Source organism: Raphanus sativus, chromosome 1 (genome assembly GCF_000801105.2).
Source record: "Raphanus sativus cultivar WK10039 chromosome 1, ASM80110v3, whole genome shotgun sequence".
Classification (NCBI taxonomy): domain Eukaryota; kingdom Viridiplantae; phylum Streptophyta; class Magnoliopsida; order Brassicales; family Brassicaceae; genus Raphanus; species Raphanus sativus.
Genome location: NC_079511.1, coordinates 14,986,450 through 15,002,796, shown reverse-complemented (window position 1 = coordinate 15,002,796; position 16,347 = coordinate 14,986,450). Strand labels below are relative to the sequence as shown.

The window sequence follows — 16,347 nt, the reverse complement described above, 5'->3', positions numbered from 1 at the left end:
TCTTTTCCTATATTATCATATATATGTGTGTTTAGAAATAATATATACATTTCGTAATTAAATACATACATTATATGGTAACTATTTTACTAATTCCATATATACATAATAATAATTAACTCTAGATTAATTAACCTACCTTTTAGGATTTTTTCTTATTAATTCTCTACCTATATTTAAATAGTTAATGAACAATATTTTTTAAAAGCTATATAATTATATTTTATTATTTAAATAATAATTAATTCCATATTAATTAATCTACCTTTTAGATTTTTTTCTTAGTAATTCTCTGCATAGTTTTAAATAGTTAATGAACAATATTGTTTTAAAAACTATATAATTATATTTTATTATTTATAAGTAATAACTAAAATAAAGGTCACACAAAAAGAAACATTTATATAATATATAGATTAATATATAAATATATTATGTTACATATATTTTCATATAAATAATAGTCCAATGTGTAGGCTTCGAATGTGTAACGCACATCAAATATTGCAGATCAAACAGAAATGCAGATCAAGCAGAACAAATGCATATCATACATATCAAGCAGAATAAATACAGATCAACCTAATTTAATAAATTATTGTATTTAAATAAATGTTGAAATTCTTTTAATGAATATTAAATATTAAACAAAACACAACTTCTTATATATAAATAATAAATATCATGTTGACAAAAATAACAATAAATATCATCATTTTAATAAATATAATGAAATTAAAAAATTAAATGAAAATTTTTACGAATCTGGATACGGATATCGGGAAATTTAGGGTATATGGATCCGAATTCTTTGGATCCGTGGATTTAGAATTTAAATTTTGGATTCCTGGTTTTTTGGATCCGTCTAGATATCGTACTATCCGTGGTATCCAGATCCAGTCGTAAAAATAAATAAAAATATGTTTTAAGATATTAAAATATTAAAATATAATATCATAAAAATAAGTAGAATTTTTTTAATATATTTTGGTTAACTTTTAAAAATTTCTAACGAATCCATAATATAAAGTTTTTGTCACAATTTTTTTTGATGAATTTCCAAACAAAATTCCAAAGAGGGGTTATTGGGAATCCGTCAATTTCTTTTTGGATCAAACTAATTTACTAAATTATCATATTTGATTGAATGTTAAAAATTTAAAAATAAAATTGATAAGAATTATTTTTGTTTGATTATGTATTTTCAATCATTTCTCCAATGTTAGTCGATCGTAAATTTTTCTTCTCAAGTTTTTGGTTTTTCATCTCATTTGCCTCAACCATAAAACTAATATTATTTTATTAATGTTAATTATTACCAATTATAAAAATAAACTATACATATATAATTCAAAAAATAAATGTTATATTTTATTATAAGCATATGTTAGTATTATAATAATATATAAAAGTAACATATATAACTATTTATTATATATAAATTATATTAAATTGTGAATATATAATATACATAGACATAATTTTCTATTAACATATATAACATATATAACTGCATTTGGAAAATTGAATGGGAAAAATAATGCAGTCTAATCTGTACTAATGGCCTGCATTTATCATGCATTTGGCCTGTGTTACATTCAAAGCTTTAAATTCATGATAAATGTTGAAAAGTAGAAAATATATATTTTAAATAGTAAATACAATTTTTTATTATACATTATCATACACAAGACGATATGTTGTGCCTTTGTAGTTTGACCCTAATGTATGGAGAGGCCTTGCCACTTATTGGTTAGATCCTGCCACTGAAGTTCGGAGTTGTAATAGTCAGGCAGTTAGGTACTCTGATCCCGACAGATATGGACCGGCTAAATAGCGTTCTAGTCAGACTTCATTAAAAGCCTGTGCACAAGGTTGTAAGTTTTTTAATTGTTTCATCTTATTTCATTAACTATTAAGATATTAATCAATTTTTTTTTGTTGTAGGCTGAGCGAACCAGATGGATCTTTCATCGATGGAAAATCTCAGCAGCTTTATGATGAGATAACCTCCAAATTTAAGGAGTTATCTCAAGGTTCTAGTGATAATCCTGAGAGCACCGGGTCTATTGAACTCACCCTGGCAAAGAAGAATACGATTTGTTGTTGAGGTATGTGTTCTGATAAATTTTAGCTATTTCATTTTGAAAGTTCAAAATAAATTAATTTCTGATAATCTGTATTTGTTTATTGTAGCTATCTCCTCGTAAAAAAGGTGCATTTACGGTGTCAGTTTTATCAAGAAATCTCTAGCATCTGCTCCAGCTTCGTCTTCTTCTACTAATTCTGATCACGACCTTTGAAGACTACTATCGAAGAACAAGCTCATCTGATTCAGAAACAAAAGAGTCAACTCTTGAGCCAGGAAGCCTGTCTTGACAAGTTCGTCACTCTCTTTAGTTTTCTTGCTACAAAAGACTCAAGTCTGGCTACTATGCTTCACACACCTACTGTTCCGACCAGGAACAGCTCTCAAGGTGAAGATATTGAAGAAAATTCTGATGACCTTTAGTTTGTTTGTATTTTATTTTAAAACTTAAAACTTATGTTTGTTTTAATTTTTATGTAATGGATTTAAAATTAAAACTTATGTTTGTTTTAATGTTTATGTAATGGTTTCGAATTTGTGTTTATTGTTGGAAAAATCGATTTTTATTATAATTATTTTAAATTAAATTATTTTTCATAATTATTTATAAATATTTCTAATTATCTAATATGAAATGCCTTAGCAAATTTGCTAGGAAATTGAGACTAAATATAAATGTTCCCTAGTAAATCTCTAGCTAATTTGCTAGGGAACTTGCGACGGATATATTTTCTTTTCTCGTAAATTTGAAGTAAATGTGCGAAGAAAAGAACGATGGAATGGTTTTTCAAAAATATATTTCAGCCACAGCCACACAATTTCGTCGCAAGTTTTGCTAGAGATTTGCGACTGACCCATATTCCGTAACAATATTAGGAGGGATTCGTTTCTGTAGCAAATTTGCAAGCGTTTCTTTCCGTCGCACTTTTGCGAGTCATTTGCGACCACCTTACTTGCCTCACAAATTTACAAAGAAATTGCGAATGATTTTAATTTGCGAGCACCCGATTGGGAAGAATTGACGTCTCTAGCAAATCCCTCACATATAGCAATTTGTTAGAGATTTGTCCCTCACAAATCGCACTATTTCTTGTAGTGATTGAGGAAAAACCAGAAATTGAGGAAACTCATCTATCTTATTAAAGCTAAAGTACAATTTCGGTGTGTTTGGATACTTGGATAAGAGTATTAAAAAAATTTGGTGTGTTTGAAAATATGGATTGTAGGCTTTTAACAAAATTAATTTTGTTTGGAAACAAAGATAGTAGTATTAAACAGAAAAAATAATGGGCTTAAGTTATTAAGTCCATTATAAAAGAATGTTGTCAATATATATAAGAAAAATACAATACAAAGCCCAATTTGAAATACCAACTCAAATTATGATTTTTATATTTCATATTAAGTTTTAAAAATATAATATATGTAATTATTAATATGATGATACGTATTAAATACTATTAATTATATAATTATATGATTACTTATATGATGGTACATATAAAATACGATTAATTATATGATGAAATTATACGATATATAATAATGAGTAAAGATTGGTTTTCAGACATCCATACGGGTTTGGTTCTGATCGGTTTGCGTTTCGGGTTTTCGAGGTCAAAGATTTCAGTCCTATTAGGATGTTTCTAAATTTTTGTTTGAGTTTGATTCAGATCTTTGCGGGTTTGGTTTGGGTTTGGATAACCTATTTAAATTATTTTTAAAGTTTTAAATCACTATATATTTTAAATTTTTCAAAATCTATAAATAAAGTAATATATTACCTATAAATTTAAATAACATATGTCAGAATACCTAAGCTTAACATATCAATTGGTTTGATTTAAAATTTTGGATACGAAATCAATAATTATTTTAAGTATTTTTGGTGATTTGAGTATACTTTAACTATTTCAGATATTTGTTTTTTACTATCTATATATATTTTCAAGTATTTTAAACCAATTTAAAAGTATCATTCTTGATGTTTTATATACGTTAAATATAAAAATAATTAATATATAAGTATATAAATCTATTTTTAGATAAATTCAGGTACATGAATACTTCGGTTCGGATCCGATTCGGTTCTCTAACTAACAAAATTTTGAATAATTCGAATATTTAATCAATTTATGTTCAGGTTTGGTACTATATTTACGGATTGGTATCAGTTCTGTTTCTCGGATTCATTTTGCCGAACCCTAATAATTACATGAAAAACAAATATCATCATATTTTTAAAAATATACATCCGAGGAGGTGCAGAGATCAAAGTATCATTTATTTTAACAACAAACCAAATAAATATGTTGATTGAAGACCGAATAAAATAAAATTAAAGAAATACATAGTTTACCAGAAACACTCTATGTGTTGAATTTATTATAAAGAAAATTTTATTAGTTATAAACAAATAATATATTTCATAAAAGTGAAAAATAATACCCGCGCTTTCGAAGCGCGGGTCAAAATCTAGTTTAAATTATAGCCATACATTTGTTTACATCTTAAAATAGCAGGTGGCTCCGGTTGGAGGCGAACCATTCTTAACTTGAGGTAAACTCTGAACACTAATCTACTGTGAGTCAAAAAATAAATCGAGTCAATTTGTTGAAAGACTAAATTGATAATAATGTTAGATATAGCACATAAATATGTAATAAACTATCTAATGCTATATGTGATTAATTTGAATTTTTCTGTGAATACTCGACCCCCAACTCATTTAGTTTGCAGAAAAAATCTTGTGGATGAAATTTTCTGAACAGTCATGTAGATAAGTTATTGTGATTGAGTTTGTGTGAAAAGGTTCTTGTGGACGGGTTCGTGGAAACATGTTCTTGTGGCTATTTAAACATATCAAAACAAATGAAGATTGTTATCCTTGTTAAGAGCTTTTCGCTCATGTTAACTTAACAAACGACGTTGTTCTTGATGTTAAGCAATCATGCGTGGACATGTGTTTGTGGATGTTCTTTTGGAGTTAGACTTTAATTAGAACATCATTGACTGGGAACTAAATTCAAAATGTAATAAAAGGTCATTCAAGTAAACTGACCATATTCTAAAGAATCATCAATCACATAAAATATCAAAAACTAATCATTTGCCAGACTCATAAAAAATTATCTTTATAGAATTACAATCAACAATTAGAAACCCTAAAATCACTAGGAAGTGATAAAGAATGTGAGATCTTGAAACGTCGACTTATCTCCTTATCATCAGAGGTGACAAAATGAAAGAAATTTTTTGAGAAGACAATTTGATGCATCGACGGGAAACCTGAGTTACGATCATTCCCATGTGCATAAGAAAATTACGAGAAATCCTTTTCATTCTTCTTTAAACCATAGTCGACTAGAGCTTTCAAGTTTAGCAAACCAGCAAGCACCTTGGTGCTTGTTTTAATCCATATAGAGATTTGCGGAGATGACACGCTTTTGTCTTATCATCCGTACGAAAACCAGGAGGGAACTGCATATATACCTCTTCATCAAGATCACCATGGAGAAAGGCATTGTGCACATGCATTTGCAAAACTTCCCAATCAAGTGAGACTGCTTGTTGAAGAAATGTTCGAACATTGACCATTTTTTGCGACTGGCGCGAATGTTTCAGTATAGTCAATACCCTCTGTTTGATGCTTTCCGCAAACGACAAGACGCACTTTGTGCCTCTCCAGTGTACCGTCAGCATTGTATTTCAGCCTAAACACCCAACGACAGCTAAGAGCCTTCTTTCCTGGTGGTAAGGTCTCAACTGTCCAAGTTTCTTTGTCTTCGAGAGCCAATGACCGCATCTCTCCAATGCTCATCTTCAATGGCATCTTTATAGTGTATAGGTTCGGCACTAGAACTGATAGCCATAAGGTAATACTGATATTTATTTGAGAATCGAGCACTAGAGACATAATTTTCGATTGGATATGGTGTTGAGGAAGGCGGTGGTTGATGCAGCACTGTAGTAACATAGTCCGCCAGTTTTGTAGGCGGCTTTTTGTGTCTGAGGCCACAACCAAAAGCTATTGCCTCAGCCGATGTGTCCAAAGGTGCAGATATCTCAGAAGAAGTTCCGAAGTCTGCAGAAGTGCTTGAGTCGTGTGCCAAATTTTCATGATCAATGTCTTGCAGGTCACTGTTTGTTTGATTACTCATGTCTGAGAGTGTTTATGTTGTGTCATCAGAATTAGAGATTTTAGGTAACAAGGTAGGAGGAGTCATCTGTGATACCGGAACTGAAGTGATCGGTTCATCCAGAAAATCAAACTGAAACTGTTCTATAGAAGCTGCAGGAACTGGAAGAATAGCAGTTGTAGATGAAGCAAGAGGAAATTCTGTTTCACAAAAAATAACATCTCGTGAGATAGAAACAATGCCAGTTCCAATGTTGTAAACACGCCAGCCCTTTTTGCCGAAAGGGTATCCAAGGAACGCTGACTTGTTTATCCTACTTGCAAACTTATCACCTGCAGTCTTTTGGTTATGAACATAACAAAGGCACCCGAATACAAATGTTGTGGTTATAGGGTGATAATAGAAAAAAAATATAAAAGGGATAGATTGATGGAGATGAGATCTTTGTTGCTGGATGTGTATCATTCTCAACAAAGATGGAACCAGTTTTGCTGGATGTGTATCACTCTCAAGATCGATTGGTGGATAGAAATGGGATGATGGACACCACAAAGCTTTGATAAGTCAGGATGCTCAAGAGCTACTTCTCACAACACTCTAAAGGTCTAAACATTAGTTTTAAAAAACTAAAAAACTGTAATTTCATTCATAAAAGTTCAAGGGTGATTTACAATAAAGCAAAACTAGATTTTTATAGGCTCGACAACTGGGACTCTCTAACTGTCATAACATAACATAAGGAAACTAATAAACTCGAAATAAAATGCTTGGAAGCAAAGGCTTTGATAGTTTTATGAAAACTAGCTGTTAGCTCGATTTGTGACTTCAAAAGGGGAAACTTGTATGATTTTGTATATCAAAAACTTCTGAATGATTCTATGGTTTAGGAGCTTTTCTGACATTCTCCTGAAGTGCTTTGATGAAGAATATGGCCGTTGGTCTTGAGCAAAATTTTGCAGAAACTCCGTCAAGGCATTTATTGTAAATGCTGCCAAATATGGAAGGTTGATGCAAATGAAGATCCGCCTGATCTCCTGGGTGCTGGTGCAGTTTAGGATTTCTTGGATGTCTGCTGGATGGTTGAAAGGATCTGCTGACCTCCATAGATAAGTTTGGTTCGGACTAAATTGAATTGGCTGAAGACTTTCTTTAAATGATGTCGGTTTGGTCAATTTGAGCAAATTGAGTAAATCAAGTAAATCTTCTGGTTGGATTGAATTCCGGGCTTGACTCTTCTTTATCTAGACTCCTTAAAGACTCTCCTTAACATAATAAATAGCTTCAGTCGAGGTCTCTTCATTGTTGGAGGACCGAAATATGGCTGATCTGGCCCATTGGATGCTGAGAAGATGGGCTGACTTGTAAAATCCATAACTTCCTAGTCCTTGAATATTTTCTTCAAATTCCAATTGTGATGGACTTCGTCTTGAGTGTAGAATCTATGAAAATTTGTTTCGTAGTGAAATTCCTTCTTCTGGTTATGGATATATTCGCCTTGGACTTAACCTCAGTCGCTGGCAGTGGCGGAGCCACATTATGTTGAGGGGGGTCAGTTGACCCCTATGACTTTTATAGAAAAAAGAAATTTAGCTTAGGTAGATTGTTTCTTTCTGGATCATTTGGTTAAAATAGCTTACTTTGACCCCCATGTCACATGTTCTAAACTTTTCATTGACCCATTTAAAAGTTTTGACCCCTATAAGAGAGTGTGCTGGCTCCGCCACTGGTCGCTGGTACCTCTTAAATGGCCGGTGTAAGAAGGTTTGGTGAGACTCTGGTTAAACCTTGGTTTTCGTGTCCACAACAACAAAGGATTTCCTTGACGCAGTTCCCTGTTCGTTGATATATTTTCTCTAGGTTGGCCATTGAACAGGACATGATATTTCACCGATGTTACATATCACATTTTCCATTCAATCCATATGGGAGAGAATCCTATTTTATGCATGATTTCACTAATAAATTCCCGTTCTAGCCGATCATAGGTTTTATCATATCTGTCTTTATTTCCGTCTACATGTTCCTTCCGCCAGGATCTGTACAGAAGGCACGAAACATCCTTTGTGCTATTATATGATATCTGTCTATGAGCAACAAAAGCTGACTGGGTTTCAGAAATTCGATCTGGTAACTTTTTTTAGCCTTCCGAATAAGACTTTCGATATTATCTTGTATATCACATTGCAAAGACAGATATGTTTGAACTGAGACATCTCATTGGATTTTTCTTTCTTCAGGATGAGGCAGATATTGGCGTTATTGAGTCTATTGTCTAGTATTCCATCGAAAAGGAATTCATTCACAACGTCGGTAGAATTTTTGATAGAACTATGAGACCATCAGGTCCATTGCAAATAAGGCTAAATTAATTTCCTATTCTGAAACAGGAGAAGTCAGGTCGGCATTTAGTTGATCAGATATTTTGTCGTAACATTGATCAGGGCCTCCTCCTCAATAAGTTTAGAATTGGAAGTCAGAAACAGGTCTCTCAAACAACAACCCTTACTAATGCGAAACAATTATTCACCTTCTTCACACTAATCCATCACTACAATCTTGAATAAAGAACCATCAACGGTAAAACATTCTACACACATTAATAACGAAAACCATTGAAAACAAATAAGCTCCTTATTTAACATTTTACCACAAAAGAAAAAAACAAAGAAGCTCCTCGGGTTTCTAGTCTTCACAAGGACGGGACGAAACTTTTTTCTTAACATTTTTAATCTATTTGTGGAGCTCAATAATACAATATGAATAGGCATGACATTTGATTTCACAAAGAACAAAACCTGAATCACCGGCTAGATTCTTGATCTGGGAGAAAGACCTCTCCTTACCACCCGAGCATTGGGTTAACATAAGCATGTCCATTGCATACACAATATTCGAAGAGAAGTCGTTGATCTTTTTATCTTCGGGAGTAGTCATTTCGACTATTATCACTTTTCCTCCCTCAGAAAGACTTTGCCAGCAATTTTTTAGAATTTTTATACAATCTTCATCTGTCCAATCATGTAGTATCCACTGTCAAATTATCCATTTTATTTCATAGTCAATATCTATCTTAAACAATGAAATTAGTGATTTGTTATGAAAGACTATAAGCGTATATTTGAAGTTACTTTCAAGAAGATGGCATCTCCGTTTGGAATTTCTTTAAACATATCTCCTGAAACATTCTCCACTCCTATATATATCAAATGCAGTTATCAAAACTAGCAATTCAATATAATTAATTTTAATAAAATCACTTATATGTTGTTATACCTGGATAAACAGAAGGATGGGCTAATACTGAGGGTAGGTCAAAATTGATGCCTTTGATGTGAGGATACTTGGAAACCACTAGACTTATAACAGTTCCTATTCCTCCTCCAACATCCACTAAAGTATTTACATCTTCAAATCCTCTATAAACTTCTAAAACTTTCTTCATGGTCAGGGTAGAGGCTTCTGACATTGCCCGGTTAAACAGCTCACCGAACGGTTCCTTTGAATTAATGTATTCAAAGAGTGTCATGCCATGAGCAGAGGCGAATGCATCTTTTCCTTCTAAAATCATATCTTTGAGATGAGTCCTGTTATGAATTAATAATTAACTTTTGACTGCTCAGAATATTAGAAGGTTTATTAGACCGGCATGGGTTTATTATAATTTGGGTTGTTTGTGAAAAAAAAAAAAAGAACTTGGTACTTTTTTGTATGAATGCTAAGAAAGTCGTAGTTACTAACCAACTCTTAAAATAGACTTCGCTTAGAACAACCATAAACAGTGTCGCGAGTGAACCTGAGCCTTCTCTACGGTTTAAGAAATACATGCAAACCGGTTCAGCAGCATATAGCCTCTCACCATTTCCAGTTTGACCTTTCTCTCCGGCTTTAACCATACGGGACGTCAAGATCGAATGACTGGCTAGTAAAACCAGCATCCGGTCCAACAAAACCGGTGCCTCCGGGTTGGTGGGTTTTGTTGGGAGACGAAGTGCAATATCAGAAGCCGAGAGCCATACACCTTCTGCAGCTACGATCGCGTCAATAACGCCAAGTTCCAAGGCGGTTTTGAGAACCATAGGGAATGCAACGGAGTACAAGATCCTCTCTGCTTGTAAGCTCAATGTTTCTTCATCAAATCGTTCTTCTTCTTTAATAAGACTGGGTTTAGTGGAAGTGTTTAAGGCATCTGGGAGATAGTTTGTCATTCTTGAAAAGTTGAGGATTTATGTGGATCGTTAGAGAAAGTTGGTTTCAACATTCACAGTTAATGTCATTTTATACAGATGTGTGGTTTAGTGGTAGGCGGGCGTTGGGAAGGTAAGTGATCTTGGTTCAAAACAATTCCACTACACTAATGAAACATGTGGTCACACTTACACGAGATCATGTTTTGGATCTCATTCGAATATCTTAAGAAATAATATATTTGTGGGTTGTACCTCCTTTTAGATTTAGTCTAACCTCTTTCATAGGCTCATTGTATCCCATGTTAATAAAAAATTCAAAACATAAATGTATTCCTAGATTAATCTTAATACTATCTGTTTCAAAATGATGCATTTTTTTTCACATATACTAATAAACCATGTTAACTAGTAGTATTAAAATGCATATTTTTATTATTATTTATATCTCATATATCTAAACCAATAAGAGTTCAGTTAATGCAATTAAATTATCTGAAGTTCATAATTAATTATTATTAGTTGATAAAACTGTCTTAAACATACAAAAATATATATCTTTGAAACATTTTTTTTTTTAAAAAAGAATGCATCTTTATGAAATGGAGGGGATATAATATAAGCATGTACAATTAAATTGATGTCTGGGTTTGTTTATGTCAGCCATTTAATAGTTAAGTTTGCCAAGCAAAAATTATCTCAAACATTTAGTCCATGTAAATAAACACGATTGAAATTATACTACATAGCGAATAATAATATAATTTTCAATATTTGTGATTTTTTTTGTATTTAACGAATATTTTATTTTCCAATTTTATTTACTTCAAAAAATACAAATATATAACTTTTCAGATATCTAAAAAGCATTATGAATATTTAGAAATATTTACAGATACCTTATCTACTTTATTTAGTACAAGTAAATCTAAAAAAAATACAAGTTTATTTTCAAAATACTTCTTACATAATATAAAATAAAAATTAACAATTAAGGAAACTATATGCTCCGTAAATTTTTAAAATTAATTACTTTTTATAAGACATTAATTTTCAGAAATTTTTTATTTTTTTTTGTAAATATTTTATAGTCCTTTCTTAATTTAAAACTTTTATAAGTAGTTTTATAGACACAGTTAATAAAATTATAATAACTATATAAAATTATATATTTAAAACTTATATTTTACTGTAGATAAAAATCTATTTATATAAAATCGGATCGGATTTCCGTTACTAAGAACAATGAATAATAAAAACTTAAATTGCGTAGTCGTCAACAAAAATTTAGAAAATACAAATAAGATTTCTAGTCATTTTAGAGTATTTTGGTAATTTTGATTGCTTCTGGTTTCTGTGGTCATGAAATATATTCGGTCCAACGGGAAATAAATCGACTTCCTGTTTAATTTTTGTTCATAACAGACATCAACTCTCAACACACGTTTAAAATAGGTCACTTTTATCTCTGACATATCCCTTTCTAATATACGTGTAACCGCGTGGACCTTACCAATTTATCTCTCGTCTGATCCATAATAAAGGGTCCTAGTTTCTCTATGCATATAGAGACCCAAAACACCACAAAATACAAATCTTATATATCACTTGAGAAATATTTCAACCTTTGGACTATGTCATGTGACATAACGACTATAATGATTTTTAATTTTTTTTAAATAAGTTTTTACATATAATATACTTTTTATCAAACAAATTATATAAATAAATATTAGTGTATATAAAAAATAATTCGGTTTTCCTTAACTAAAAACTATGAAATTACCTAGGAGAAATTTTATGTTTACCACTTTCATTGTACCACTTTTAATCTTTACCATCACTAATAAAACATTTTTAAAAATACATAATATATTTAGTTATAATGACTAAACTAACCATAGAGTCTTTCTTCTTTGCGCTAGATTGACGATACATCCTCCACGGCGGCGTTTTCAATTCCGATCACGTTCTTGTACGCCATTGAGAGGAGGTTTCGATCTTCCACCGTATGCTCCTCTCTTGGAGTGCGTCTGTGACGAATTGCTCCATGAACTGTACCATCTCTGCGTAACGCTCCGGCGAGCTTTGCCACATAAACATACTGGTCTCTGTTAATTTCGTAATTGGAGAGAGAGAGAGAGAGAGAGAGAGAGAGAGAGAGAGAGAGAGAGAGAGAGAGAGAGAGAGAGAGAGAGAGAGAGAGAGAGAGAGAGAGAGAGAGAGAGAGAGAGAGAGAGAGAGAGAGAGAGAGAGAGAGAGAGAGAGAGAGATGGCGCCGCCGGCAACGGAGCGTTGGTGCTGGGCATTGATTATTGTGTTGTTCGTCCAATCCTCCACGGCCATTTATTGCGGCGAATAAGATTGATATGCTCTCCTCGGGTTCACCACCTTCCCTTCCCATCTTTTTATTTTCCATTTCAGATTTTTATTCTCTCTCTTTATATCTGTGTGCACTTTGCAGAGTGGCTCAGGATGCAAACGCGTCGGATATAAAGAGATCTTACTGCAAGCTCTCTCTCGAACAGTAAGGATTGTGTTTGGATTTGATCTTTCGATTGGATTTGACCTTTGCTTTCTTTACGCTAATTGTTTTTGGTGATTGATTAGTCATCCAGATAAGAATCCGATCCTGGATCCAAGAAGCTCTTTGTCAAAATCGCCACTGCCTACAAGGTTCCTGTTGATTTTTTATAATTTGTATCTCTTCAGTCTCATTATACATCTCTCTGTGTCTTAGCACACTCATGATCATATTTTAACAGACGATAGATTTGATTGTCTTCTATGAGATTGTTGTGATGTGATTTCCTTCTAAATTACCAATTAAAAGGTTACTTTTATACCTACAAATCAGATCTGTGAGTTTACTATTCATAAATTTCTCAAAACGTACTGGTCAAGAGAGAGAGAGAGAGAGAGAGAGAGAGAGAGAGAGAGAGAGAGAGAGAGAGAGAGAGAGAGAGAGAGAAGAAGAAGAAGAAGAAGAAGAAGAGGAGATGGCTGAGGCAAGATTACTTGACATGCCGAGAGTTCCATTTATCCATGTCTCTCTCTTTCTTCCTCCTTTCTCTCCCATTACTCTCCTTTACTTGGTGCAAAAAACATAATAAAGTTTACACCGTTACGAGTTACGAATTTGCTGCTTTGTTAGTAGTTGGTAATCTCTTATTTTGTTGTTCTGTTTATGCTATGACCGACACAGGGAGGATACACGCGACCAACAACGATTTCTAGAGATACACTCCCAAGGGTTTCATGGAAATGAAGATCCTCCAAAACGACAACCTTTACGTCCTTGTCGACTTGCCCGTCTAGCAAAAGTTTAACTGCTTATGTGTGAGTTAAGATTTTATAAACTCTTGCTAAACTAAGTTTTAGTTTGTATCTTTGCAGTTTGTAGTTTGTATCTTTGCTGTCTGCTTTTGTAAATAAACCATTTATAAGAGTTTATAAAACGTTTTATGAATCATTAATAATGTGGTGTTGTATGCTAGAAATGTCTGTGAAGCTTCAGACATAAAGGTAATTAACAGTTTTTGTTTTCTCCATGTATGGCTCTAACACATTTTATGTTGATCATTTGTAAGGGATAACAAATCATTTATAGGACTTTATAAATATCTGTTAATCATTATAACTAATTTATAAACCATTTATAAAGGTTTACAAACTATTTATAAAGGTCTATAACATATTTATAAGGGTTTATTATACTATAAATATCTCCACTTAGACAATTTATAAGGATTTATAAACGCATAATAAACAAGTTATAAAATCTATAAACCATTTATAAATGTGTATAAGAAAGTTATAAAGTTTATTTATAAGAGTATGTAAAATAATTTATAAGGATGTAAATAATAAGGGTTTATAAAAGGTTTAAAAATCATTTATAAAGGTTTATAAAAACATATATTTAAATTTTATAAGGGTTTATAAATTATTTATAAAGAATCTATAAAGTTTTTATAAAGGATATGTAAACAATTTGTTTGTTTATGACTTTATAAACAATATCTTTTGTCTATAATCATTTGATATGAACTCCTTACTTACCCTCATAATTTAGACACCAAAAACACAACAAGAATATCATAACAACATGTTTATTTCCTTGAATTCTGGATATAATGTGTTATTTTCTTAAATATTTCAATAAATATTTCATAAATTAAAAAATAAACCTCAATAAATTAGTTTATAAACCCTTATGTAATTATTTATAAGATTATATAAATTCATTAATAATAGTTTATAAAGGTCTATAAAACAATTTATAAGGATTTATTAAATTAATAATAGAGATTATAAAAAATCATTTTATTACCAAAAGAATCATGAATATATGTGCAATTATAAAATTTATAAATCATCTCGTAAATATTTGAATCATCTTATAAGGGTTTATAAGAGATTTTTCGTTTCTATTGATGAGCTTATGATGAGTTTATTAAACTTGATAAATCAGATGTGGAAGTTTAAAAATCATTTTATAAAGTTTTACAAATCAATTATAAAAAGTGTATAAATCTCTTTTAAGGATTTCTAATGTTCAATAAATCATTTATAAAAATTTAAACTGATTTATAAGAGTTTATAAATTGGTTTTTAAGTGATTTTTTGTCAACTGATTGTTAAGTGTTTATGAACAGCTTTATAAATGTTTATAAACTAATATATAATAATGACTAATAAGTTTACAAGGATATAAAATGGAGAAAAGGTGATGGGAACAAGGATTTGTGAATTTACTTTTTGCAATATATGATATAAGGCATTAACACATAAAAGAATATAATAATGATAATAAGAAGAACAACACATGAAACTTATCCAAAAGTCGTAACTCATTCCCTACGGAGGAATGCCCTTTACTCAAAACCCACTTTCGATGATGCCAAGCACCGTATGACTTGAAATTCTGCCTCACAACACTCTCTTCCTGAAATTGACAACAGAGTCAATAAGCAATTTAGTTTCATAAAGATCAAATCTTTACATGAACGGCTATGTGGGTAAAGCTTACAACAGATCAATTGACAGGAAAGCTCACCACTTTAAGCTCTTCATCGAGATCTGAAGTTGAAATCACATGTTCGTTTATGACTTTATCAACAAAGCTTTTGGTTTTTATTAGCTTCTCACAAGAATCTCAGCAATGGAAGACCTTGAAGTCACATTTCGGAGCTATAACCTGCCGTATGCTCCTGAAGCACCACCGCATCTTTCTTCTCCACCAAAACTGCCCCAACGATCCTCTCAAACCCTCCGCCACCACCATTAGCCACGAAATCAACCAGCATCGCTTGCACTGGCCCCAAGCTAGAATTATAAGCAGTCGATTCAATGTACCATCCTCTGTACACTCTCCCTTCGCAATCCACCAGCGCCACTCCCGACGGACACCGACTCCTGACGGAATCGAGCTTCGAGAGGAAAGGATCGCTTGGGTTCATCGGAGCATAGGAATTTGGCAGCGGCTTTCATCACAAAAATCAATCGCCGACGTTTCACATATCCGATGATCATCCTTCGCCGGAGCTCGCCGGATCTCACATCGAAGAAGATATAGTCGGACGAGGAGAATAAGATATCGTGGGAGAACAGATAGATTAATCAAAGGTACAATGTACTTTATGCATTAAAAAAATGGTAAAATTGGTTAAAGTATAATTGAAAAGTGGTATCACAAAAAGTGTATTACTGGCAATTTCTCAATTACCTAATAAAACTAAAATATGTATGATAATTAATAGTTCTGAATAATGAATATCTAATAACGATTTGTGTATCCTCTATAATTTTTTTAATTTCTATTATAAAAAATAAATTAAACTTTAACATTAATTATATAATAAATATTTACATTTTTGTATATTTTATATTTTAAATTTTTTAAAAATTGCTATCAATCAATTAAAATATTAAA

At 31.8% G+C, this 16,347-nt stretch overlaps 2 protein-coding genes and 1 long non-coding RNA gene across 4 annotated transcripts; 1 reads left to right on the top strand and 2 right to left on the bottom strand.

Annotated features, from left to right (window-relative positions):
- Positions 1-8,804: 8,804 nt before the first annotated feature.
- Positions 8,805-10,574, bottom strand: LOC108831436 (indole glucosinolate O-methyltransferase 4). Of its 2 annotated transcripts, none has more exons than XM_018604983.2 (4): positions 9,967-10,567; positions 9,502-9,812; positions 9,357-9,421; positions 8,805-9,258 (listed from the first exon to the last, which is right to left on the bottom strand). In XM_018604983.2, exons 1-4 carry the CDS (start codon positions 10,431-10,433, stop codon positions 8,959-8,961), a joined length of 1,143 nt encoding a protein of 380 aa, XP_018460485.1. In that variant the 5' UTR covers positions 10,434-10,567; the 3' UTR covers positions 8,805-8,958. The 2 variants fall into 2 exon arrangements, with proteins under 2 accessions (XP_018460485.1, XP_018460486.1); XM_018604984.2 differs by having other exon boundaries at positions 9,201-9,236; positions 9,967-10,574.
- Positions 10,575-11,990: 1,416 nt separating this feature from the next.
- Positions 11,991-13,891, top strand: LOC108831435 (uncharacterized). The gene is made up of 4 exons (XR_008934434.1): positions 11,991-12,794; positions 12,877-12,939; positions 13,023-13,088; positions 13,618-13,891. It is a non-coding gene; the product is annotated as an uncharacterized LOC108831435 (long non-coding RNA).
- A 1,218-nt stretch (positions 13,892-15,109) lies between these two features.
- On the bottom strand, positions 15,110-16,032 carry LOC108831437 (cytidine deaminase 1-like). The gene has a single exon (XM_018604985.2). It carries the CDS (start codon positions 15,872-15,874, stop codon positions 15,593-15,595), a length of 282 nt encoding a protein of 93 aa, XP_018460487.1. The 5' UTR covers positions 15,875-16,032; the 3' UTR covers positions 15,110-15,592.
- Between the last annotated feature and the right edge of the window lie 315 nt (positions 16,033-16,347).